Source organism: Pan paniscus, chromosome 11, assembly GCF_029289425.2.
Source record: "Pan paniscus chromosome 11, NHGRI_mPanPan1-v2.0_pri, whole genome shotgun sequence".
Classification (NCBI taxonomy): Eukaryota; Metazoa; Chordata; class Mammalia; order Primates; family Hominidae; genus Pan; species Pan paniscus.
In genome coordinates this window covers 70,921,107-70,946,846 of record NC_073260.2, presented here as the reverse complement: position 1 = coordinate 70,946,846, position 25,740 = coordinate 70,921,107, and the positions used below count along the sequence as shown (strand labels likewise).

Genomic DNA, 25,740 nt, shown 5'->3' with positions numbered 1-25,740 from the left:
AATCTGGTTAAATATTTTATTAGGTCAAAAGTACAAATAATTATAGTAGCATCTGTTTTCATGATAATTCATGCTCACTCCTCTTTTTACTTTTTGCTGCATGTTTTTACTTTTTGGGCATACTAGTGAATGTGTTAGATCTTCTAAGATCGTAATAAAAGAAAAAATGTTCTTAGCCAAATTTTGGCCAGTTGTACTGAAACTCTCCGAAAGCAAAAATTGTAACTTGACCCTTAGGTTGAATATTGTTTAAAAAATTATGTCCTTGATCAAAAAAGAACTGACCTGATTAGATCGTGCCAACTTCTTGGCTCTTCCCACAAGCCTGAATCTGCCATTCAAAAATTAGTTTTCTTAAAAAGCCTAGGCGTGATTTGAAAGAGCTTAAATGAATCAAAAGTATTGTATTTTCATTAGTTGTTCAATATGAGGGGATGATGGGGCCAATATGCATTTCTTGGACTGTGTGGCTGTGGCACCTTCTCTGCATTGGGTTGGAAGGGCTAGATTATTTGGGGGACTGATGATATAGCCTAGGGGGCAAGTGTCCTCAACCACCAAGTAAGTGATAAGTACCTTTGTCTTGCATATTAACATCTCAGCAGCTGAAAGAACACTAAAAGCCCTTTTAAAGAGCTCCTACTAGTTTTGAACTGCTGCCGCTTTCTCTGTGTTGAGAAGCCTTTCTCTTTGATCACAGCATTGAATGGCTGTTAACATAACAATATAAAGTGGAGTGGAATGTTTCTTTTTTTCTGTGTGCCTACTGCATTTCATAATGTGTAGTTAAAACTATTACAAAATATTGTGAAAGGTTGAATTTATCTAGGTAGTTTGCTGCTCTTTATCTTTAGAATTCCTTCCTGCAGTTGTTAATAATACCTTTTAGTCACCTATTAGTTTTCATACTAGAATTGCATTTTATAAGAATTAACACATAGACTTTTTTTGCTTTAAGTAGTATTGTTCTCAATTTTCTCCTGAATCAGAGAAACTGATATAGAAATTAGTCAAATTGCCCAGAGCCTCAAGGATGTCAAAGAAGGATTAAATAGGAAATTTCTCTCTCTCTGTCTCTCTTTCTCTCGTGTGTGTGTTTGTGTGTGTGTGTGTGTGTGTGTGAGAGAGAGAGAGAGAGAGAGAGAGAGAGAGGAATCTGTAGTTGAAGAGATTCTTTGGGAGTATGCTTAGACAAAATCAAATTGATTTCTGAATGAAAGTGGACTTAATTTTTTCAACCATTTGTTTCCTTCTCAATAACTACATGTATGTATATACATATATATATACACACACACATACACACACACATATATATATGCTAGGTATATATATAGGTATATACATATACGTGTGTATATATACCTATATATATATATACACCTATATACATATATATATATAGTCTATCTATCTATCTAGCATTTTTGCTTAATTCCTTGGCAGAAATTTGTGATCTAAATTCAACAATCATTTGTTGAGTATCTACTGTATGTTGTATGTAAGCTTTTGCGAGAATACCAATCACTCCTGGTCTCAAGAGGCTTGTGGTCTGCTGCAGTTGGACAAGTACATAAATTAACTGAAACATAAGGCAAAAAGTAAGATGATCCTGTAAGAGGTTTTTTTGTTGTTTTTTTTTTTTTTTTTTGAGACAGAGTCATGCTCTGTCGCCCAGGTTGGAATACAGTGGTGCAGTCAGTTTGTTGCAGCCTTCACCTCCCAGGCTCAAGTGATCCTCATGCCTCAGTCTCGTGAGTAGCTAGGACTAAAGGCACATGCCACCATGCCCAGTTAATTTTTTTGGTTTTTAGTAGAGATAAGGTCTCACTCACTATGTTGCCCAGGCTAGTCTCGAACTCCTGAGCTCAAGCGATCCTCCTGCCTCAGCCTCTCAAAGTGCTGGGATTACAAGTGTGAGCCATTGTGCCCTGCTAATTTATGGAAACTTGAGAAGGGTTCATGGATGAGATAGTGTGGTATTTGAAAGCATTAAATGAGAATAGCTCAATTTTATTAAAATCATGCCTCTCCTTTATTTATTTTATTTTATTTTTTTAGAGAGTCTTACTCTGTCACCCAGGCTGGGCTGCAGTGGTTCATTCATGGCTCACTGCAACCTTGAACTACTGGTCTCATGCAATCCTCCTGCCTCACTGCCTCCGCCTCTGGAGTAGCTAGGGCTACAGGCATGGAACCACCACAACCAGCTGATTTAATTGTGTGTGTGTGTGTGTGTGTGTGTGTGTGTGTGTGTGTGTGTGTGTGTAGAGACAGGGTGTCTCACTAGGTTCCCAGGCTGGTCTTGAATTCCTGGCCTCAAGCAATCCTCCCATATTGACCCCCCAAAGCACTGAGATTACAGGTGTGAGCCACCTTGCTTGGCCAAAATCATGCCTCTTTTTATAGGTAAAAAAAAAAAAGAAAAAAAGCATGATTTCCTTTAATGTTATTGAAATCTCAAAATAATTGCTTTCTATGTTTAGTTACTGTAATTTATTACCAAATAAAGTGGATGCTCTTACCAATTATACAAGTCTCTCTCACTTTGAACTGCTTTTGAGGTAATACACCAGTTTTTTTTCCCAAGAGAAGAATTTAATTTAAAATAACAGTGAGTTTTTAAGGTATCTTTTTGTGGGGGCAACTGAGAATTAGACAAAAGCACTAGCTACTTTTTGGAATGCTTATGTTTTTCCAGCATTTGTATTTTTTTTTTTTTTAACAGCATTTGTATATTTTAAGTTGATATGTTTTCATAGTCTGAGTCACTTCTTTATTATTTAATTTAATACTGCCTAAATTGCCTGTGCAATTTTCTAATTGCTTTGCTTACTTGCTTGCTTGATTCATAACCAAGCCTTTTGGGCTACTACTTTTTATAATCCAGTAAATAAATACTCACAAAACGACTCTCTCAAGGAATATCTAAATACCAAAAATTATGTTTTAAAAGCTTTGTAGAGTACATTGCCAATTTTAATATGAATGACTTAGATTATCCCCATTTTGGATTATCTGTCTTATTTTAGGTGTTGTCACAGTCTGTAGTTTGTCTAAAAATGTGTCATAAAATACTCATGTGCTCCTTCTTCATAGCATGTGTTTTCCACTAGAAATACGACCATTTAAAAAAAATAACATGTGATACAAACTGAGTATTAAAGTGAAATACTGGTCTGTAGCGAAATTATTAAAATGGTGCTTAAGTTTGCCTTGAAAGCCAGAGAGGACTACATTGTCTTTTCCCTAGTAGACTCCTCTTTTGTTCTCAGGACCCCAAACACAAGTACTAACAACTTTAGGGATTAAACAGCCATTGTTGAGATTGCCTGGGAAACTTGGTCAATTTCACTTGCCTTCCAAACAAGTGATTTATTTTATTTTCTTTAAAAAATCTTTTTTTAATTATTATACTTTAAGTTCTAGGGTACATGTGTACAACGTGCAGGTTTGTTACATAGGTATACGTGTGCTATGTTGGTTTGCTGCACCCATCAACTCGTCATTTACTTTAGGTATTTCTCCTAATGCTATCCCTCTCCCAGCCCTCCACCCCTCAACAGGCCCAGTGTGTGATGTTCCCTGCCCTGTGTCCAAGTGATCTCATTGTTCAATTCCCACCTATGAGTGAGAACATGTGGTCCAAACAAGTGTTTTAAAATTGAATTTAGGAATTGCATTTCTTGGGGATGCTGTAAATCTTTTTTCTGTATACCTCATAGTTCCTACCACAATCCTCTAATGATAGCAAGAGCTCACAATTAGCTTACTGAATGAATGAAATGTCGATTTTTTCACGAATAATTTAGATCTATAATTATCAATAAAATATATTTTTAAGTAATTAATACATAATATTGTGCCTGAAGTAAATCCACAAACATAAAGTGAAATCCTGAAGCAATGTATTTGTATCTTATATTTTAAAAAAATTGAATAAATTGAGGAAGCTATCTGTTTAAAATATGATTTTTTTGGTTATTTTATTCTAATATATGGTGCAACACTATATTACCTCTTATGAAAAGAATCTTGTATTTGCTGCTTATACATTTACATATTTTTCAATAAAGTAGAGGTAATGGATTCAGAACATGTGTATACACATTTACATACATGTTTTGCAGGAACTTTATAGGAAAAACACGACCATGCTTATTTTTGATTTATTGACCCCTTTAGTTTGTGACAGATGCCATCTGAATTTTCGTGTTGGGATCCATTTTTTGACCATGAAGACACAAATTATTCCCAGTAGGCTGGTGACTTCATTTAGCCTCTCATGCCTTTTATTTTATTGTGGGCACATCTGGAGACCCATTATCTCCCACCAAAGACCCCCGCCCCCACCAGCCTGTTAGTAATATCTCTCACCCTGAAACAATAAGGTATCAGATGATTGCAGCCTCAGAAACAAAAGATTCCCACTCCCTTTCAGAGCAGATTAGGGCTGTGATTCCCCTCCCACCCTGGTGAGCTGACACTCAAGAATACCTACGTTAGCCCTTTCTTTGTTCAGAGAGGATCATAACGGGGTCTTTATTGTACTCTTTCATTTGTTCCAGCAGGATGTCTCCATTATTTTTGGTCTGCTGCTTGGCACATGCAGCAGTTCTTCAATAGCACCTTGAATGGTGGTGTTTTTCTTTTGTCATGAAGCTTGAACTTCATCTAAATAATTACTTTTGTTCAGAAATCAAACCCCACAAACCAAGTGTTTTTGACAGACACACTGACTCTGAGAATGTTCTTTGCCCCATGTAAAATCAGCATCAATTCCTGATTAGATTCTCTTTCTGCCCCCATTAATTTCCAGGTCGTTTGGGTCCTGGGAATTGCTTGTTTGTGGCTTCTCTAATGACCATTTTGTGTTTAATGGGTTTGCTGATAGTTTAGAGCAATTTGGAAGTACCTTTATGACTAGAATCTTATTCACTGTTTGGCAGAAGATGAAGGGGATTAATTGTAAGGGTATTGAATGAAGTCAGGTGACTCTGAGATGCTCCAGTTGTTAAGGAAGGGATGTAAGAGGTTAAACACCATGTTTCTGAAGCCATAGGGCACACCATACATTTATACCCAGTCATTGCAATAAGAACCCTTCCACTTCCCCTTCCCTTTCCCCTTCTCCCTCCCTCCCTCCCTACCTTGCTTCCTTCCCTCCCTCCTTCCTCCCTTCCCTCCTTCCTTCCTCCCTTCCCTCCTTCCTTCCTTCCTTCTCTCCCTCCCTCCCCTCCCCTCCCGTCCCTCCCTCCCCTCCCCCTCTCCTCCCCCTTCCTTCCTTCCTTCCTTCCTTCCTTCCTTCCTTCCTTCCTTCCTTCCTTCCTTCCTTCCTTCCTTCCCTCCTTCCCTCCTTCCTTCCTTCCTCTTGGCAAATTAACAAAGTAAGGTTTCATTCAAAACTTATTCTTTAATTCAAAAACTTATAATTGCTCTTTATAGAGAATGTAAAAAATTAAAAAGGACTTCCTTGTTTTTGTGTGTAAGCTTCTGTTAAAAATGAAGCATGTATAGTTTAAACTTCCTTATGAAGAATTCCTGAGAAGATTAATAGGCCTTTCAGACTTAGCACCCTTGCAAAGCTCATTCTTTGCCTCTCGATTGTTTGGAAAGACACAGTGGTGTAAGTTAAGAGCCTGAACTTTAGAGTAAAAATACCTAGGTTTAAGTCCTGGTTCTCCTCTATATTAACTGTGTAATCTTTGGGGAAGTTAATTAACCTCCCTGGGCCTCAGTTTCTCTCATGTGTAAAATGGAGGTAATGGCATCTACCTGATAGATTTGTTGTATTAAATATGTTAAATGAATTAATACACATAAGGCACTAATTGTGTTAGCTATTTTTATAATCTTAACCATAATATTTAAATGTCTGTTTTTTCAAACAAAATTTAAGGATTTAAAGAGATAAGATAGACTTTAGACTTTCTCACTAAATGAATTCACAATCTATATCGTTAAGTGATAACACAGATAGTAATACTTAAATTGCTTAATCACTAGATAAGTCTAGTGGAGAAATTAAAACAACCAAACATGAGTGCCTAGCTATTGGAACTTTTAGGGCAACTTTGGGTCCTCATGACACATGGACTTTTAGCTTCAATTTGAAGAGCTTAGAATAATGATACTCAAAGTGTGACCTGCTTCAGGGTCACCAAGATATATTTTTTAAAAATGTAAAATCCAGGGCCCTGTTTGCACCAGCTGAGCCAGAATTATAGGGCAAAGAGGCCAGGAATCTAGGTTTTTAGCAAGCTTCTCTGATGATTCTTAGGCACACTGAAAATTGAGAACAGTTGGCATACAACAGCAGCTCTCACCTAGATGTTCATGAGAATCACTTGGGGGAGCATTTAAAAGCTACAAATACTTAGATCCCAGGGACAGCAATCCAGATTGAATTGTTTAGCAGTGGTGCCCTGAGCATTCACCTTAGCAGGTGATTACACTATGCAGCCAGGGTTGAGAAGGAGTGACATTAGAACACAAGTAATGAAGGTGATTGTCAACATGGTTTATTAGATCAGGGATGTAAGCTGACTTGATATTTTCAAGAAGTCATTATGATGGTTACCAGGGGCTGGGAAAAATGGAGAGTTACTTAATGGATATAGAGTTTTTGTTTGGGATGATGAAAAAGTTCTGAAAATGGAGAGTGGTGATGGTCACACAACTTTGTGAATGTACGTAATGCCATTGAATTGTACGCTTAAAATAGTTAAAATGTAAGTTTGTGGTATATTTAACACAATTTAAAAAGTACTTTAAAAAAACCATTTACGATTCATACATTCCAGCTGGATACTGGGGCTCACGCCTGTAATCCCTGCACTTTGCGAGGCTGAGGTGGAAGAATCACTTGAGCTCCGGAGTTTGAGACCAGCCTAGGCAATATAGCAGGATCCCATCTCTACAAAAAATTTAAAAATTAGCCAATCATCGTGGGATGTACCTGTAGTCCTGGCTACCCGGGAGGCTCAGGCAGGAGGATTGCTTGAGCCCAGGAGTGCGAGACTGTAGTGATCTATGATCATGCCACTGCACTTCAGTCTGGGCAACACAGTGAGACCCTGTCTCTAAAAAATAGAAATTAAAGGCGAGTTGCGGTGGCTCACACCTGTAATCCCAGCACTTTGGGAGGCTGAGGTGGGTGGATCACCTGAGGTTGGGAGTTCGAGACCAGCCTAACCTACATGGAGAAATATTGTCTCTACTTAAAAAAAAAAAAATTAGCTGGGCGTGGTGGTGCATGCCTCTAATCCCAGCTACTCGGGAGGCTGAGGCAGGAGAATCACTTGAACCTGGGAGGCAGAGGTGGTGGTGAGCCGAGATCATGCCATTGCACTCCAGTGTGGGCAACAAGAGTGAAACTCCATCTCATAAATAAATAAATAAAAGAAATTAAAAAAGAATTTACACATACTGAAGCTTAATTTTTTTTTCTTTTCACAGTAACAGTGTATCATGTATGCCACTGATTCCAGGGGACACTCCCCTGCTTTCCTCCAACCTCAGAATGGAAACAGTCGTCACCCATCTGGCTATGTTCCAGGGAAGGTTGTCCCATTGCGTCCCCCTCCTCCTCCAAAGAGTCAAGCTTCAGCCAAATTTACCTCCATCAGACGAGAAGACCGGGCAACCTTCGCATTCTCACCTGAAGAACAGCAAGCCCAGAGAGAAAGTCAAAAGCAAAAGAGACACAAAAATACTTTCATTTGTTTTGCTATTACTAGTTTCTCATTTTTTATTGCACTTGCAATCATTTTAGGAATATCCTCAAAATATGCTCCAGATGGTAAGTGTGTGTGTATGCACATAGAACATATTCTAGAAGACAAAAGAGGAGGAAATAGTAGAATACTTAAAAAAAAATTTATCTTAACTTGGCCCTAGCTAACTAATATGCAGTTAGGTAATACGAGGTGTCACTTCTTATGAATGAGAGCAATTGTTCAATAATCTGTTGGAAATGATTAAATGGTTGCTCTTTCTGTCCATTGTGCCACTTTGTTGCAGTGCTCAGGGAGGTCTTGGAGCACCTCTTTTGGAAATGCTTTGAGGGCCTTCACTAAATTCTTATGGTAGGTATGATTTTTGGACTGTTGCAATTTTTTTTTTCTTTTTTTCTTTTTTTGAGGCAGTCTTGCTCTGTTGTCCTGGCTGGAGTGCAGTGGTGTGTTCTTGGCTCACTGTAACCTCCACCCCCTGGGTTCAAATGGTTCTCATGCCTCAGCCTCCTGAGTAGCTGGGACTACAGGCAAGTGCCACCACATCCGGCTAATTTTTGTATTTTTAGTAGAGACAGGGTTTCACCATGTTGGCCAGGCTGGTCTCGAACTCCTGACCTCAGGTGATCTGCCTGTCTTGGCCTCCCAAAGTGCTGGGATTACAGGTGTGAGCCACCATGCCCGGCTGCAAGTTTTTTTTTTTTTAGTCATACGTATAGTGAACTATATTAGATTTTTTTGTTTAAGTAAGTGACTAAAAATAATAATATTTGTGTTTGTGGCTTGAAATGGGCTTGGGAAGCAGTTCCAAAGGAAAAGTTTCAAATATTTTTGAGTAACAATATATATCCTGGAAGGGAAGCATCCTTTAGGATATATAAGTTCTGACACCTTTATCTAAAAATCAGTCATTACTTCATAGTTAAATATTATGCAGGGAGATTTTAATTTCTTAAATGGTATTTTCTTTTCAAGTTAATGATATATCAATATTTTGAAAAGTTTTGAAGAAGATGGTTGCAAGTCAGCCTTATTAGAATACCAACAAAGAATTGCCTCATAAAAGAATACCATCCATCTGTCTAAAATCAAAGGGCTCGGGGCTGTGAAGAGAGAAGACTCTAACAGCCTGGACTGGGTACCATATTTGTCTACAACAGATTTTTGTCAAGTTAAATGCTTCCTTAAGTGGCTGTAACAGTTCAGAGGCATTTTACTACTTATAAGACTTACAAATACTTTATTATTTAGTTTTCTTGGGTGCTTTCAAGGGATTTTTAAAATTTTAAGGTTCTGGGAGAGGTAGTGCTAGTACTTCTAAGAAAATAAACCTCAAATGAGAGAGACATGCACATTAATATCCTTATGGACCAAACAAGTAGACCACATTATGAACTTGTAACATTGATTTCCATTGCATGCGGTATGACTTCCTCTCTCCTTTTCCCAGCAGAATAACCAAGTTCTCTGTGCTGATTCATAATAACCAAGTTCACTGTGCTGATTCATACTTCCCAACTATTCTGCAGTAAAGGGATGCTAGACCAGTGGGAAATCAGAGCTGAAGTCTATGGCTTTGATTGGTGTTTTCATATTCCATCTAAAACAGGGCATTGCTGATATGGTTCCTTGAACCAACATTCTTTAGTTTCACATTTTGGCAGTGTAAAGTGCAGATCATCAGTGGAAAGATCTGGTATGCTGAAATATTTCAGGGTCAGCTTGACTGTGGTTATTGCTGTTACATAACTTTGATAATACACTCACTGCTCTTCAAGTGGGTAGCTGGGAAGGTGGGGTTGGCTGAGCTATTTTTCAATGCTTTGTATGGACCACACATTTTCTCATTAAGTGCATTTTACTGGAAGGAAACAGACTGGAATTTTTGGTGATGGTTCTAATGAACCATGCTCTCCTGGGAAATAATTAAAAACAATTAAGAGAAATTATATAATCATTGAAGTAGGCTCCAGATCTCAAAAGACTGGATTTCCTTCTTTATAGCTGGGTACAGTGCTTGTTATAAAACTATGGAGAATTTCAGCTAGATGTTGTATGGGAAGAGGGAGGTAGAAAACTTAAGGAATCCTCATTATTAAGGCAAAACAAATTTAAGAGTTTTTTTGTTTCTTTGATGGGAAGAAAAGCTTAAAGATTGTTTTTAGTATAATAGTGATACTCATTGACTTATCAGAAGCATTAAATATCAACAGTTATGATACTGCTGTGAGAAAAACTAATTCCATGAAATAATTGCCAAGGATATAACTGGTGAGGCTAATTGTAGCTGTGGTTAATAAGAGAAAGCATAAACCTAGGGCATTGTGAGAGCTCAGAAACAGGAAGATGTTTGCATTAGTGTTACGCAAGTTCAAAATGAGGAATCATTTTTTTTTTCTGTATAGAACAATATGTTTGTGTAGCACCCTACCTCTCTACTTTTTCTCATGTTATTCCTAAACATGTACCTGCCACCTTAATGAAAGGAATTTCTTCCTATGGTTTTTCAAGCATATCTTGCTTATTCTTACCTTAGCTGAGTTTAAATAAAGCCACCTTGGAATTCTGAACAACCAAACGGACTACTTGGATCTCAAGGGATAATTGCATTACTAGTGTTCTCATGATCCTCTTATTTAAATACTGCTCATCCTTTGGTGTCCAGCTCTCGAGTCACCTGTTCATGAAGCTGCCTCAGTTACTCCAGCCCCATGCCTCCTTTGCCTGAGGTCTTTTGAACCTCGACTGACTACCATATTGTTCAGTGTTTCATTATTTCATACTTGGTGTTTTTTCCCTCCAAAGCTTGCATATAAACTCTGAGGAAATGTGAGCTGATTCTATGCTTTATAAATTTTAAAATATCTGGTACAGAGTGGATAAATTGATGCTCCACAAATACTTGGCCATAGGTTGATCAAAATTGAAGGCGTGATTTTTTTTCTCCCCTCTTCAAAATTATGGCGGACCTTAAAGTTTTCATACATTAAATAGCTATGGCTATTTTAATTAAATACTGTTATATTTTTGTTATTATAATACCTATTCAAGAGGCAAGTTCTAATTCCAATAAAGGAACACTACACGTCAATAATCTCATTTTCTAAAAGGGGAAACTTGCGTATCACTCAGCTTGCTAAGTAATCTTTGGTTTCTCTAACCTGTAATTTCCTCATCTCTGAAAATGAGAAGTTATGTCTTTAGCCACTTGCCTCTTTCATTTTGTTGGGAGAGTGCACATGGCTGAAGATAGTGATGTTTCTCAGTCTTGGAGAGAGGTGCTATCAGTACCTACTTCATTATTCACTGTGTGCAAGAAGGAACTTGTGAAGACCTGATCAATGTATTATTTAGCAATTTTCATTTTTGATTTACCAGGATGTTGTGAACATATTTCTTTTCTAAAACAGCTTTCTAGTGTGAATCCCAAGAGAATGTATAATTTTGCCTCTTACTATTGGTTTATTTCCAGAGTAGATGATTCAGGGAAGCTTTTTTTTTTTTTTTTTTTTTTTTTGGTGAAGTTTGTCCTGAACTAGATGCTAGCAATTTAGTTTTGTGGTAAAACTTTAAAATGGAAATGTGATGAGAAATTAAAGGGTAAGATGGTTCTCTGCTGGTGGGAAGGCGTGGGATTTCCATTCTAATGGCAGGAAATCAACATATGTTAGCACATTTTTTGCAGATCTGCAGTAAATAATGGTAGTGCTTAGATTCGGCTATATTATTCTTGCATTTTAATGGTTGGATGGAATATCAATGTGTTTATAGAAAATTGCCCAGATCAAAATCCTCGTCTCAGGAATTGGGATCCAGGACAAGATTCTGCAAAGCAAGTTGTTATCAAGGAGGGAGATATGCTTCGTCTGACCTCAGATGCCACCGTGCATTCTATAGTCATTCAGGATGGAGGTAGGTAATGGTTCCTGCCTATGGTAACTGCAAGGTTGCTCTTTAATGTGGGGGATATTTGATGTTCCTTATGTAGAAAACTATTTTTAGGCAGAATAGCCTTTAGTCTGTGGTGTCACTCTAACCATGGAGATTTGGAAAGATCATGAGATAAAACCAGAGAATTTATCCAGAGATAAAAAACATAGAATTTAAGAGCTTAGACCTTAGGTATCACTCAAATCAAGACCCCTGATTTATAGACAAGGAAACAGTTCCAGAGAGGTGATCTCTCAGAGCTAAATTTTTGTCACAATTCTGAGAGTGATTTTGTCACAATTCTGAGAGTTAACATGAGTAAACATATACAAAAATAAGATTCAGATTTGTAGACTCTTAGATATTTTTAAGAGAAATGATTTACCTCCAAAGTGAGTAGGTTGAAATTCACAGTCATGGGCATTGAGAGTATATTAAGATATGAACTCTTCATTTTTCCCTTTAGTTTTCTAAGCAGATTCTTAGCGAATTCTTTTTTCCGACCTAATTGTGGAAGTGTATTTTACCTTAAGGTGAAATCTATTTCCTTGTATCTCAGAAAGATGATTTAGAAGGTGGCTTACAGGGTGGTGTTCCCTGCAGGACTGCTTGTATTTGGGGACAATAAAGATGGATCCAGAAATATTACTTTGAGGACTCATTACATCCTGATCCAGGATGGTGGGGCGCTTCATATTGGAGCAGAAAAATGCCGCTATAAATCCAAAGCGACAATTACCTTGTATGGCAAGTCAGATGAAGGTGAAAGTATGCCAACATTTGGCAAAAAGTTTATTGGTGTGGAAGCTGGCGGGACACTGGAGTTACATGGGGCACGGAAGGCATCGTGGACGTTGTTGGCAAGGACCCTGAATTCCTCAGGCTTGCCCTTTGGGTCCTATACATTTGAAAAGGACTTTTCCCGGGGCCTCAATGTGAGGGTCATTGACCAAGACACGGCCAAAATTTTGGAAAGTGAGAGATTTGATACCCATGAATACCACAATGAGAGCAGGCGGCTTCAGGAGTTTCTGAGATTCCAGGATCCAGGTCGGATTGTTGCCATAGCTGTCGGGGATTCAGCCGCTAAAAGTCTCTTACAAGGAACCATCCAGATGATCCAGGAACGGTTGGGAAGTGAACTGATCCAAGGACTGGGCTACAGGTAGGCATACCTTCTTCCCAGATCCCTATCAGAGTCCGTGTCTGTGTGAGAGGAGAGTGAGGGTGGGGAAAGGAGCCACAGCCACAGCATGACTCAGGCATCAGAAGGGCCACTCTACCATTTGCATGTCTGGTAGCTTTGAGACATGGGGCTGGAGGATAGGACACCGCATACAAAAACTGTTTTCCTTGGCTTTGGTTTACAAAGCCCTTTGTGAACTGGAGTGCCAGGCTTGTGAAAAGTTAAGAGCAGAAGTGTGGTACTGAAAAACAGTCAGGCAGTTTAAGGACAATTTGCCTCTGAAGATACTTCTTCCTTTCATTACCTTCTGAAGATCATATGAAACTCAGGCTAATTGAGGCAACTTAATGAGTTTAAAGGTTAGGGCAGAATTTCATGCTAAGTTCTAAACCTGTCTTAAAAGGCTGAGGGGGTAGAATATGCAGTTTTTCTTTTTCTTTTTTTGGACTCCTTTGCAGGCTGATTGGAATCTGCATGTTTGATTGGCACAGGTCTATGGACCCCTGGCATATATGAGGAAGGAAAAAGTTAAAGGGCTAGGAAATTCATCCAGATAGTAGAATTCATTTCTGCTATTTATGGTTCTTGTATCCGATTCCTTTTATTTTTATTTTTAGTGACAGGGTCTTGCTCCGTTGCCCGAGCTGGAGTGTAGTGGTACAGTCGTATCTCACTGCAGCCTCAACCTCCCAGGCTCCAGTGATACTTCCACCTCAGCCTCCCAAGTAGCTGAGACTACAAACAGTTGCTACCACACCTGTCTAATTTTTAAACTTTTTGTAGTTGAGGGGGTCTCACTTTGTTGCCCAGGCTGGTCTAAACTTCTGTGCTCAAGTGATCCTCCCGCCTCACCCTCCCAAAACGTCGGCTTTATAGGCATGAACCACCACACCCAGCCTTCTTGTGCCATATTCTAATTAACTGTGATTTCCTAACGCAGTTCTGAGTCTAGGGGAAGTAGCCGACCTAACATTTCATTTAAAAGACAGAAGCTTTTAATTCTGCTGAATGCTTTTAGTAAAGTCAGGGAATATCTGTGGTGGAAAAAGTAAGAGGACCTCAAAACCGACATGCCGTAATGATCTAGTTACTATTTTTTCCTTTGATGGTAGATTGTTGGAATGGGGTATTACCTACAGCAATTCTAGAGCAGGCTAGAAAGACAAAAAATAGTGAAGAAAAACAGTCTGTAACATTTTAGAAATGGCTTTTATTCATGTAGGGGATATTTAGGAGATGCTAAGTGCTGGATACCCATGGATGCTTAGACGAAAGGACACTGTCTCAGAGCCCATGGTTAATCTAGTGGATAAACAGAGACCTAAATAGATGATGATCATACAGTGAGACATGCTGCTGTTACAGGGTGCAATGGGAGCGTAAGTATTAACAGAAGGAGCCTCTCAATTGGCCTAGTGAATCAGTACAGGCTCCCCAAAGGCAAGAGACCTGAAAGAAGTTCGGGAGTGTGCTGTGTAGACAGTGGAGAAGGAAGCTTTTTCAGACCAAGGGAATTCCATGTGCAAAACCTCAAAGGGTTTTTTTTTCTTTCTGGTTTTTGTTTTTGAAATATGATACACATGCAAAAAAGCGCCAAAAATAACAATGTAGAGCTTAATAAGTTGCCGCAATGTGATGCCTGTGTAGCCACCACCCAGGTCAAGAAATAGGACACTGCCAGCAGCCCAGAAGTTCCCTTCCTCCCCTCTGCTACGCATTAATCACTCTCTTCCCCACCGAAGGGAGCCATGCTCCTGAATTTGTGGGATCTACTAAAGTTTAGGTTTGCCTGTTTTTCAACTTTATATAAATGGAAGCCGACAATATGTTATATTTTGTGTCCGGCTTCTTTGCACAGTGTTATGTTATTGAATGCTATTCATATTGTTGCATGTAGTGCTGGCTCATTTTCTTTTCTTTTCTTTTTTAATTTTAAATAGAGATGGGGGTCTCACTCTATTGACCAGGCTGGTCTCAAACTCCTGGCCTCAAGTGATCCTCCCATCTCAGCCTCCCAAATTGCTGCGATTATAGGCATAAGCCATGTGCCCGGCCGAGGCTCATTTTCTTTGCTGTTTATTTTCTGTCATATGAATATACCACAGTTTATTTATTGGTGGCCATTTGAGTGGCTTTCCAGTTTGGACCTGTTATAAAATTGCTTCCCTAAATGTTCCTTGATCCATCTCTTAATGTACATGTGCATGTATTTCTAAAATATATAAACCTAGGAGTGGAAGCATGATCTTTTCTAAGTTAGATACCTACTTTGTTTCATTATCCAGTAATGCCAGGGATTACAACTTCTATTTCTTCATGCTACTATTGTTTCTAGTTTTGCATGATCACTAGCTGTGACCATTTTGACTTTCTTAGGTTCCTCTCCCTACTGGTTTCTAAATTCCTTTTAAAATATTGCTCTTGATTTCATAGAGAACTTAGAGTTGTGATCTTTTGCCAGCGTTCCATTGCATTGACGTTATCTCCAATGTACATAAACACATAGGCCTTTGAAGATAATGCTCTGGTGCGCTGAAATTTTCCCTCAAGTGGAGGAGGGAAGTAGGAGTGTTTTGGAGATAATGTCGATAGAAGAGAAAGAACATTGTTTTATAGTTGCTGAGGCAGTTATGGTAAAGAAAGGAAGCCTGTGATAATTCTTCCTCTCTTTTCTTCTCCAAATAGGAGATAATATATTGAGACATTCTTTATTTGATTCTTTCGGCTTTATCAAGTGGTATAAAAAAAGCTACAAAGCATTGTCGTCCAAAGAGTAGCTAATCCATACAGGGGCGGCTGTGGAATTTGTAAGGGTGTAGGCATGCTTCGGTTAACTTTTATCTGTGAATATCTAGCCATCTGTCAGACACAGATTACATTTGTTATTTCTTTTCTAGAGTAGGAAGTTGACATTTTTCTTTTTGTGTTTTAAACCAGGAGTCTTAAAGCAGATTTTCTGGTTTTTAAAAATTGTCCCTTTGCGTTGATTGCTTTTGGTCACAAGTTTGAGCATGTCTCTCAGATATTTAGTATCAGAAATGTTTTTAGGCCGGGTGCGGTGGCTCATGCCTGTAATCCAAGCACTTTAGGAGGCCAAGGAGGTCAGATCACCTGAGGGCAGGAGTGCGAGACCAGCTTGGCCAACATGGTGAAACCCTGTCTCTACTAAAAATTAAAAATACAAAAATTAGCTGGGTGTGGTGGTGGGCACCCGTAATCCCAGCTACTTGGGAGGCTGAGGCAGGAGAATCGCTTGAACCCCAGAGGTGGAAGTTGTGGTGAGCCGAGATCACGCCATTGCACTCTAGCCTAGGCGACAAGAGTGAGACTCTGTCTCAAAAAAAAAAAAAAAAAAAAAAAACAGAAAAGAAAAGAAAAAGAAATAATGGTGTTTTCAAACACGTTGCTGTCAACGAATAGACATACAGTATATAAAATTTAAAATCTGTTGGATAGTGATTCTACAGCTTTGATTTAATTTAGGAACATTAAGAAATCTCTGCTGGCTGCGGTGGCTCACACCTGTAATCCCAGCACTTTGGGAGGCCGAGGCAGGCTGATCACCTGAGGTGGGGAGTTTAAGACCAGCCTGACCAACATGGAGAAACCCCATCTCTACTAAAAGTACAAAATTGGCCGGGCGTGGTGGCACATGCCTATAATCCCAGCTACTCGGGAGGCTGAGGTGGGAGAATTGCTTGAACCTGGGAGGCAGGAGGTTGCGGTGAGCCGAGATTGCGCCATTGTACTCCAGCCTGGGTAACAAGAGCGAAACTCCATCTCAAAAAAAAAAAAAAAAAAAAAAAATCTAACTCAGTTCTCAACCTTGCCTGCACACCTGGAGACTTTAAAAAATCTTGACACCTAGGGTGCACCTTAGATCAATTATGTCAGGAAGAAGGATAAAAGAAGGATAAGACTCCCAGGCTACTGAAGGTTGATGATCACTACTCTAACCTCTAGTCTCTAATTTAGGGGTTTTCAAAGTATGGTGCCCTGACCAGCAGCATTAACATAATGTGGTAACCTGCTAGAAATACAAATTCTCTGGTCCCATCTCAGAAACTGAGAGAGTGGGGCCTGCAATCTAATTCAGCATGCCCTTCCTTTCTTCTGTTGATCCTGATGCATACTGAAGTTTGAGAACCACTGCCCAAATCAGTGGTTTTTAAGCCTAACTGCACGTTCCAGTCACCGGGGAACTTTAAAAACATAGTAAGACCCTGTCTCCAAAAAATAAAAATAAATTATTACAAACTACAAATGCTGTACCCAACCTTTTGCAATTATTAACATGATTCCCTTTATCTGGGATGGGGTCTGTGCATTGATATATTTTTCAAACTCCCTGGATAATTCTATTATGCAATTAGATTTTTGAGAACATTGTATTAATAGAAAGTTTAAAAGAGAGCAGGTGATAATCATTGTAAAAGAAAGTAAATGGATTTTGGCCAGAATGTTATGTGTGATATGGATGTGTATTGAGGAAGTAAGTCAATGATTAATTGAAATTGTAGTCATCGGTCTTTCACCTATTACAGAGCTGGACAAACAAGTATTTAAAAAGTAGCTGCATTTCCTTCTAGGAAAACTAGGTGCAGTCAAGGTTTGGAACTGCAGCCTCATATAGAAAAAACGTTAGGGATTGACGAAAATGAAATATGAGAATTAAATGGCACTCTGTAATAACATCTTTGTCAGGGATTTTGTGAATACCATGACAAGTAATCAAATGCACATGCTCTTTTTCCTTCTAGGCAAGCTTGGGCTTTAGTTGGTGTCATTGATGGTGGAAGCACTTCTTGCAATGAATCCGTGAGAAACTATGAAAACCATAGCAGTGGCGGGAAGGCTCTTGCCCAAAGAGAATTTTATACCGTGGATGGCCAGAAGTTCTCTGTGACAGCTTATAGTGAATGGATCGAAGGTAGGCAAGTAGAGTTTATACTCTTGTAAGACACTGATAAGTATTATGACAGATTTTTTTTTTTTCTAAGAATAGTATTATGTTCAAATGACAGTCCACCTGGTTAGATTTCTCAACTAGTTGAAGTTGAAACTTACAGTTTTCCTACTGTGCTTAATCTTTTAGAACAAAATCCAGTAATCTTTTAGAACAGGGGTCTCCAATCTTTTGGCTTCCCTAGACCACATTGGAAGAATAATTGTCTTGGGCCACGCATAAAATACAGTAACACTAATAATAGCTGATGGGCTAAAAAAAAAAATCTCATAATGTTTTAAGAAAGTTTATGAATTTGTGTTGGGCTGCATTCAAAGCTGTCCTGGGCCACATGTGGCCCACGGGCTGTGAGTTGGACAAGCTTGTTTTAGAACAAAGCTGAGTTGGGGGTGCTGAAACTAGAATAGACCATTCTCTAGTCTAGAAACAATCTTCTGGGCTTGGCGTGAAGAGATGATCTATTAGGGATGAGGAAGCTGGAATCAAGCCCCAGCTTTCTGCCTCCAAGATGACTGCTGTTTCTTTGCCTCTGCCAAAAAGCATAGGTGGTAGATAAGAAGCGTTTCTTAGCAGGAATTTTGTCCTGTAAGTGGAGTTTAGTGGTCCTGCCTCCAGTACCACTAAAAAAAAAGTAGTCATCTTTTTTTTCTTTCTTTTTTTTTTTTTTTTTTGAGGCAGAGTCTTACTCTGTCACCCAGGCTGGAGTGCAGTGGCATGATTTCGGCTCACTGCAACCTCCGCCTCCCAGGTTCAAGCAATTCTCTGCCTCAGCCTCCCAAATAGCTGGTATTCTAGACAGGGGATAATTACTGACAGACCTCTAGTCAACATTTCCTTTGTAGGAAATGTTATTTACATTTCCACATTAGTGATAAATACTCATTTCTGAAAGATGGTATGTTCTAGCTATCTATTGTAAGATATTGTTCATGTCTCATGTTCTCAGTGACTTACTTTCTGGAAGAGGTAGAAAATTTTCTTCAGGAATCAGAGACTGAACTTTTTTAATGTTTCCCATTCAGTAGTGCTAGTAGGAGATAATCCGAGACAGGATTTTCTTTTAAAGCCAAGAAAAAATGTGTTAGTGACTAATACAAATCTTCCCCATCTAACCTTCTGGCTTTAAAAAAATTTAACAGAAAGAAACAAATTCTAGTGATCTTTCAAATCAAAATTTATTTGTCTAGTAGTCATCTTTTTTTTTTTTTTTTTTTTTTTTTTTTTTTTTTTTTTTTGAGACGAAGTCTCACTCTGTTGCCCAGGCTGGAGTGCAGTGGCCTGATCTCGGCTCACTGCAACCTCTGCCTCCCAGGTTCAAGCAATTATCTGCCTCAGCCTCCCAAATAGCTGGTGTTACAGGTACCCACCACCACGCCTGGCTAATTTTTGTATTTTTAGTAGAGATGGGGTTTCACCATCTTGGCCAGGCTGGTCTTGAACTCCTGACATTGTGATCCACCCGCCTCAGCCTCCCAAGGTACTGGGATTACAGGCGTGAGCCACCATACCCGGTTAGTCATCTTTTTCTAAAGCATTACTGAATTTTTGTGTTTTTTTTGAGATGGAGTCTTGTTCTGTCACCCAGGCTGGAGTGCAGTGGTGCGATTTCTGCTCACTGCAGACTCTACCTCCTGGTTTCAAGCAATTCTCCTGCCTCAGGCTCCCAAGTAGCTGGGATTACAGGTGCGTGCCACCACGCCTGGCTAATTTTTTTGTATTTCTATTAGAGACAGAGTTTCACCATGTTGGTCAGGCTGGTCTCCAACTCCTGACCTCAAGCGATCTGTCGATCTCAGCCTCCCAAAGTGCTGGGATGACAGGCGTGGTTGCATTACTGAAATTTTATATGAAAAAAAGAATGTTTCTTAATTGCTCTTAGGGGAATTTATTTTGTTGGCAAAAATGTGAAATTTGGGGTAGGGGTTGTTTTTGCCTCCATGAGGTTTTCTTTATTTGTTCTTAACCTGCTTGTTTTGATTCTTGGAGAGTATAATATAGAGGCTTTGGAAGAAATTGGGCTCTGGAATTAGATTAGCTTTAAATTGGAGGCTCTACCATATTTAGCTGTTACTCAAACTCCCTGATCTTTAGTTTCTTCATCTCTAATAAATATAATAGCTCCTGTCTCTCACGGTTGTTTTGATGAATGGTTATTATGCATGTGGGATCTCAACAACTATTAGCTATCATTATTGTTGTTAGAATTACTATTATTAATATTATTATTTGTATAAAATCTTACAGGCTTTAGTATCTGGCAAGACACATATTCAGAAAACATTTTAGATTTGTTAGGTACTTTATTTCTGTGCTTTATAGAGATAGAAAAGCAGGGTAGATCAAGAGTACAAAAACAGAATCCAAGACTTGCCCAGGTTAAGTTTTATCTGGATAGTTGGCAGAGCCGGGTACGGTGACTCATGCTTATAGTCTTAGAGCTTTGGGAGCTTGAAGTGGGAGGATCACTTAAGGTTAGGTCTGGGCAACATAGTGGGACCATGTCTATAATTTTTTTTAAAGACTGTAAGAATACATATTATTGGTTGTTCCTTGCTTGAATTTCCCCACTTTTGATTCTCCAAAGTGAATGTGTTCTTCTTTCACTCATATTGTCATCCCTTAGAGTTAGCATATTTTTTTTTTCTTTTTTCTTTTTTTGAGACGGAGTCTCGCTCTGTCACCCAGGCTGGGGTTCAAGCGATTCTCCTGCCTCAGCCTCCTGAGTAGCTGGAACTACAGGCACGTGCCACCACACCTGGCTAATTTTGTATTTTTAGTAGAGACGGGGTTTCACCATGTTGGCCAGGCTGGTCTTGAACTCCCGGCCTCAGGTGATCTGCCCAAAGTGCTGGGATTACAGACTTTTGTTTCTTTCTTTCTTTCTTTCTTTTTTTTTTTTTTGAGAAAGGTCTTACTCTTGTCTCCCAGGCTGGAGTGCAGTAGTCCAATCACAACTCACTGCAGCCTTGACCTCCTGGGCTTAAGCAATCTTCCCAGTATCTGGGAGTACAGGCATGCACCACCACACCTGGCTAAGTTTTTTATTTTTTTGTAGAGATGAAGTCCCACTATGTTGCCCAGGCTGGTCTCCTGGACTCAGTGATCCTCCCGCCCTAGCTGCCTAAAGTGTTGGGATTACAGGAATAAGCCACCACGCCCATCCTGGAGTCAGCATCTTAAAGTAGCCACAGGGTAGTATGCTGTTAATTAGACGACAGAGAAGAACAGATAGTTATTAAACAGCTATCTTTTGAAATGTCATGTTTTCCTTCTCTGTCAGTGTTATGAAGTAGTTCTCGTCTATTTCATGGACATTTCCATTAAATCAGTTTTTGATTTATGACAGATTATGTCATGAATGTTAAGAAGCAGAAAACATTTCTATACTGGATAGCATGTAAAAGAAGCCAAGTTATGAAGTTGGATCAGATTTTCAGTTCCTGCAGCTTAATTGGGAACTAACTTTGACTTTCAAAGAAGATATTAGGAAAGATCAGTAATTAGTAGTCATTAGATTACATAATTTACATCATCCCAGGAAAGGAGCTGAGTTGGACAGGGGCACCATCATGTGACCTCAGGTTACATTGCAGATCATACTGGTCATACTCATCCATTCAGTAGACATCCGTGGATACATACCACAAACAAGACAGAGTAGTGCATACGTAAATAATGTACCCTGCTACCTTCACTGATGCAGCTTCCAAGGATGTGAGCAGTCCTCCCACTGGGAAGGTATGAACAATACCAGGCAGTATACCGAGAGAATACCGGAGAAAGAGAGGTTGCTTCCAACAAGGATGTTTGGGAAGTCCTTAAAGAATTGCCTGAACTTCATAAAAAGGACAGTATGTTGGTTGGTCAAGAAGAATGGAAGGACATTTTAGGGGAAGAATAAATCACGATCAAAGGCACAGAGATGAAGGGTTTTCTGAGACAGATTTTTGTGTTATTTTTTTGAGAGAGGATCTTGCTTTGTTGCCTAGGATGGAGTGCAGTGGCACAGTCGTGGCTCACTGCAGCCTCAAACTCCTGTGCTCAAGTGATCCTCCCACCTCAGACTCCCAAGTAGCTGGGACCACAAGCGTGTGCCACCATGCCCAGCTACTTCTAAAAATATTTTGTAGAGATGGGGCCTCGCTCTGTTGCTCAAGCTAGTCTTGAACTCCTGGGCTCAAGTGATCCTCTGGCATTGGCCTCCCAAAGTGTTGAGATTATAGGCGTGAGCCACTGTGCCCAGCCACAAATTGTTATTTTATGTATTTACTTATTTTTGAGACAGGGTCTTGCTGTGTCTCATAGGCTGGAATGTGGTCGCCCGATCATAGCTCACCGCAGCCTTAACCTTCCTGGCTCAAGCAGTCCTCCCACCTCAGCTGCCCAAGGAGCTGGGGATGTAGGCACACACCACCATACCTGGCCAATGCTTTTTTGTAGGGACAGGGGTCTCACTATGTTGCCCAGGCTGGTCTTGAACTGCTGAGCTCAAGTGATCCCCCTGCCTTGGCCTCCTGAAGTGCTGGGATTACAGGTGTGAACCACCACGCCTGGCCCACAAATTCTTATTCTTAAGATTGTTAGTGTGCTAATGTTCTATCCATTTTTCTGTGCTTGGATCAACTTGAAGCACTGGGTATTTATTACAGACCTATCCCCTGCTTGACACCTTCTGTTGGAATATATGTACTTGTCACATATTAGGATGGTTTGGGGTCAGTATAACAGTTGTTGCACTGAGTTAAATATAGCAAGAGATTTGGGGATCTAGAGCCTTCTTCAAAAGTATAAAATAATGGTTTACTAAGGTGACATCTTGTGTTCCTTCATGGCTAGAGGTACATGGGGCACTCACCCCTTGAAGGCAGGGATCTCTCTGTTTTCATATTTTTATTACTTATATCTGTAGAGTGACTAATACATGGTAGCATGTGTAAAAATTTGCTGAATCGTGGTTATCTTAACTTTTGATTTGTGAATCAGTGTGAGGGTTGATTTTAGAGAGAAAAAAATACTGTTAATGTATCACTTTCTTTTTCTTTTTTTTTTTTTTTGGTTTAGGCGTTTCTCTTTCAGGTTTCCGGGTAGAGGTTGTAGATGGAGTGAAGCTAAATTTGCTAGATGATGTTAGTAGTTGGAAACCTGGAGACCAGATTGTGGTCGCAAGCACAGACTATTCCATGTACCAAGCAGAGGAGTTCACTCTTCTTCCCTGTTCTGAATGCAGCCATTTTCAGGTCAAAGTCAAAGGTATTAAACTGCTTAGAGTACTTCTTGGGAAACACACTATTTTCTTGGGATTTGATTCCTGAAATCCTTTTTCCTCTCAGTCACTACCATCACTACCACCACCACCATCACCATCATCAGTATTGAAAGTCATAGCAGTGGAGTGCATCAAACACTAGATTCCAGGGAATATTAGATAAAAATAGCTATTGAGCAATATTCTTGCTGCTAATGATACATATTGCTTCAGTTTCTTTGTATAAAAAAAAGATGTCAACTAGAGAAATTGATTTTCCAAGGTCTTTTGTATTATTTTAAGTTCTGGGTTACATGTGCAGGATGTGTAGGTTCATTACATAGGTAAACGTGTGCCATGGTGGTTTGCTGCACCTACCAACCCTTCACCTAAGTATTAATCCCAGCATGCATTAGCTATTTTTCCTGATGCTTTCCCTCCCGCTGCCTCCCCTCCATTTTCTTTTGTATTAATTTTCTACTATCAGATAATAGTAAACCCAATGATGAATTAGATCCATTTATTAATAGAAGTATTTCTTAATTAAAAGAAATCCTATGGTTTTCGAGTGCCTATTTGATTAGCAAAAAAAACCAAAAAAACAAAAAAAAAACCTCACTGATATTTAAAATGGAATCAGATAGGTATTTTCTTAAGACTACATTTCCTTGCTGGGAGCAGTGGCTCCCGCCTATAATCCCAGCACTTTGGGAGGCTGAGGCAGGTGGATCACTTGTGGTTAGGCATTTGAGACCGGCCCGGCCAATACGGTGAAACCCTGTCTCTACTAAATATACAAAAAACATTAGCCAGGCATGGTGGCACAAGGCTTGTAATCCCAGCTGCTAGGGAGGCTGAGGCAGGAGAATCGCTTGAACCCAGGAGGCGAAGGTCGCAGTGAGCTGAGATCATGTCACTGCACTGCAGCCTGGGCGACAGAGCGAGACTGCGTCTCAAAAAAAAAAAAAAAGACTACACAAAGAAATTCTTACTGCAAGTTGCATATTGAAAGAATGCCTGACACTTACCGGGCACTCATTTTGAGCCTGGTACTAGGCACAGCCCCTTTGTACATTGCTTCATTTATGGGATTCATTGTGCATTTCACTCATTCTATTGCTTTTCTTTTGAACTCAACATTATACATTTATGGTATAAAACAAAAGAGTTTACAGTAACTGTTCAGTAAGTGCTTCTTTAGTTTTTCAGTAATTTAGAGTAATAGGTAGAGCTTCAACATTTAAGGAAAAATTTTCTGCTTTAGAAAAAAATAGTGATTGGCTCACCTGGCCTTTTTTCCCTGTGCTTCCGTCAACATTGTACTTTTCCTTCTTGATAATACAGGGCATAAACAAAACAAGAACACTGCCCCAACAAAAAAACCCCAAAACTATGATACCATCTGGCATTAATTTTTTTTGGAAATTCCAACTCTTGTTAACAAGTCTGCATGATGAGTCTTCATGAACTGTCCTCCCAAGATTTATGTGTATTTTTCCTTCCTGAGTTTATGTAATAAGATCATCAGTGAAAAGCTCATTATTAAAGTGCTTCTACACTTCCAGTAAATGTGGGAATTTAAAAGAATGCATAATAACATAAAATAAGAAATGAGAAAGAAAAGATGGTAATTTATCTATTGTTAATGTCCAGTTGCAGATTACTTTAGCTTTCAGGTAAAAGCATAAACAAGTTGACACCCTGATATTAATATCTACACACCATTTGTTTTATGGACTCACTATGCATTTGGTTCTTCATATGCCCTAGGGGAGGAGACCAAGAGCGTATGGACAGAAACTGGAGAGAAAGATTATAGATCATTAGATTCCAGATTATTAGTGCTGTTGAAGGGAGGATTGAGCTGCTTCAGGAAGGAACAAGCTTTCTGTCAGTGTGGGTTTGAGAATTGGCAGAACAGTTAGTAGTGAGGGTTCAGGCAGTGAGTGGGGGCTGGACTAGATGATCTTTAAATTCCCTGTGTTGGGAGGCTGAGGCAGGAGAATGGCATGAACCCGGGAGGCGGAGCTTGCAGTGAGCCAAGATCATGCCACTGCACTCCAGCCTGGGGAACAGAGTGAGACTCCATCTCACACACACACACACAAAAAAAAAAAAAAAAAAAAAAAAAAAATTCCCCGTGTCCTGGGATTCTGATTCTGAAGTGTCAGAGAATGGGAGCAGATGATAAGTTGTCAGGATCATCTTGGGGTTATGGAATGAAGAGAATGTCTTTTTGAAGTGAGTTTCATGTTTTCTTTGTTCTAATATTCTTTTTTTTCCTTGCTCATATCAACCAGAAACCCCTCAGTTCCTGCACATGGGTGAGATCATAGACGGTGTAGACATGAGAGCTGAGGTTGGAATTCTTACCCGGAATATTGTGATCCAAGGAGAAGTGGAGGACTCGTGCTACGCAGAAAATCAGTGCCAATTTTTTGATTATGATACCTTTGGGGGACACATTATGGTAGGCAAAAGGATTTGATTATTTCTTTGAAATCCTGGTTGCTAAATATATGTTTGAAGAAACTGTCAAGTTTTGGAACAAGATATAAATGGATATTAAAAGCAAATCATGTTTTGTTTCTCAAATGACAATGAGGAGGTTTTAGATGATTAAAATAGAATGTTATGACTTCAGTTAGTTGACCTGGACCTCTAGTTAAACCATTTAAGA

At 39.4% G+C, this 25,740-nt stretch overlaps 1 protein-coding gene across 2 annotated transcripts in view; it reads left to right on the top strand.

The window, feature by feature from the left end:
• CEMIP2 (cell migration inducing hyaluronidase 2) overlaps positions 1–25,740 on the top strand; it is a 182,104-nt gene that overhangs the window by 107,660 nt on the left and 48,704 nt on the right. For both annotated transcript variants that reach the window (XM_055091895.2, XM_034967570.3), the window contains 6 exons: positions 7,459–7,801; positions 11,505–11,645; positions 12,267–12,828; positions 17,610–17,779; positions 22,877–23,065; positions 25,361–25,530. In XM_055091895.2, the coding sequence (XP_054947870.1) occupies positions 7,471–7,801; positions 11,505–11,645; positions 12,267–12,828; positions 17,610–17,779; positions 22,877–23,065; positions 25,361–25,530 (1,563 nt within the window). In that variant the 5' untranslated portion in view covers positions 7,459–7,470. The remainder of the gene's footprint in view (positions 1–7,458; positions 7,802–11,504; positions 11,646–12,266; positions 12,829–17,609; positions 17,780–22,876; positions 23,066–25,360; positions 25,531–25,740) is intronic.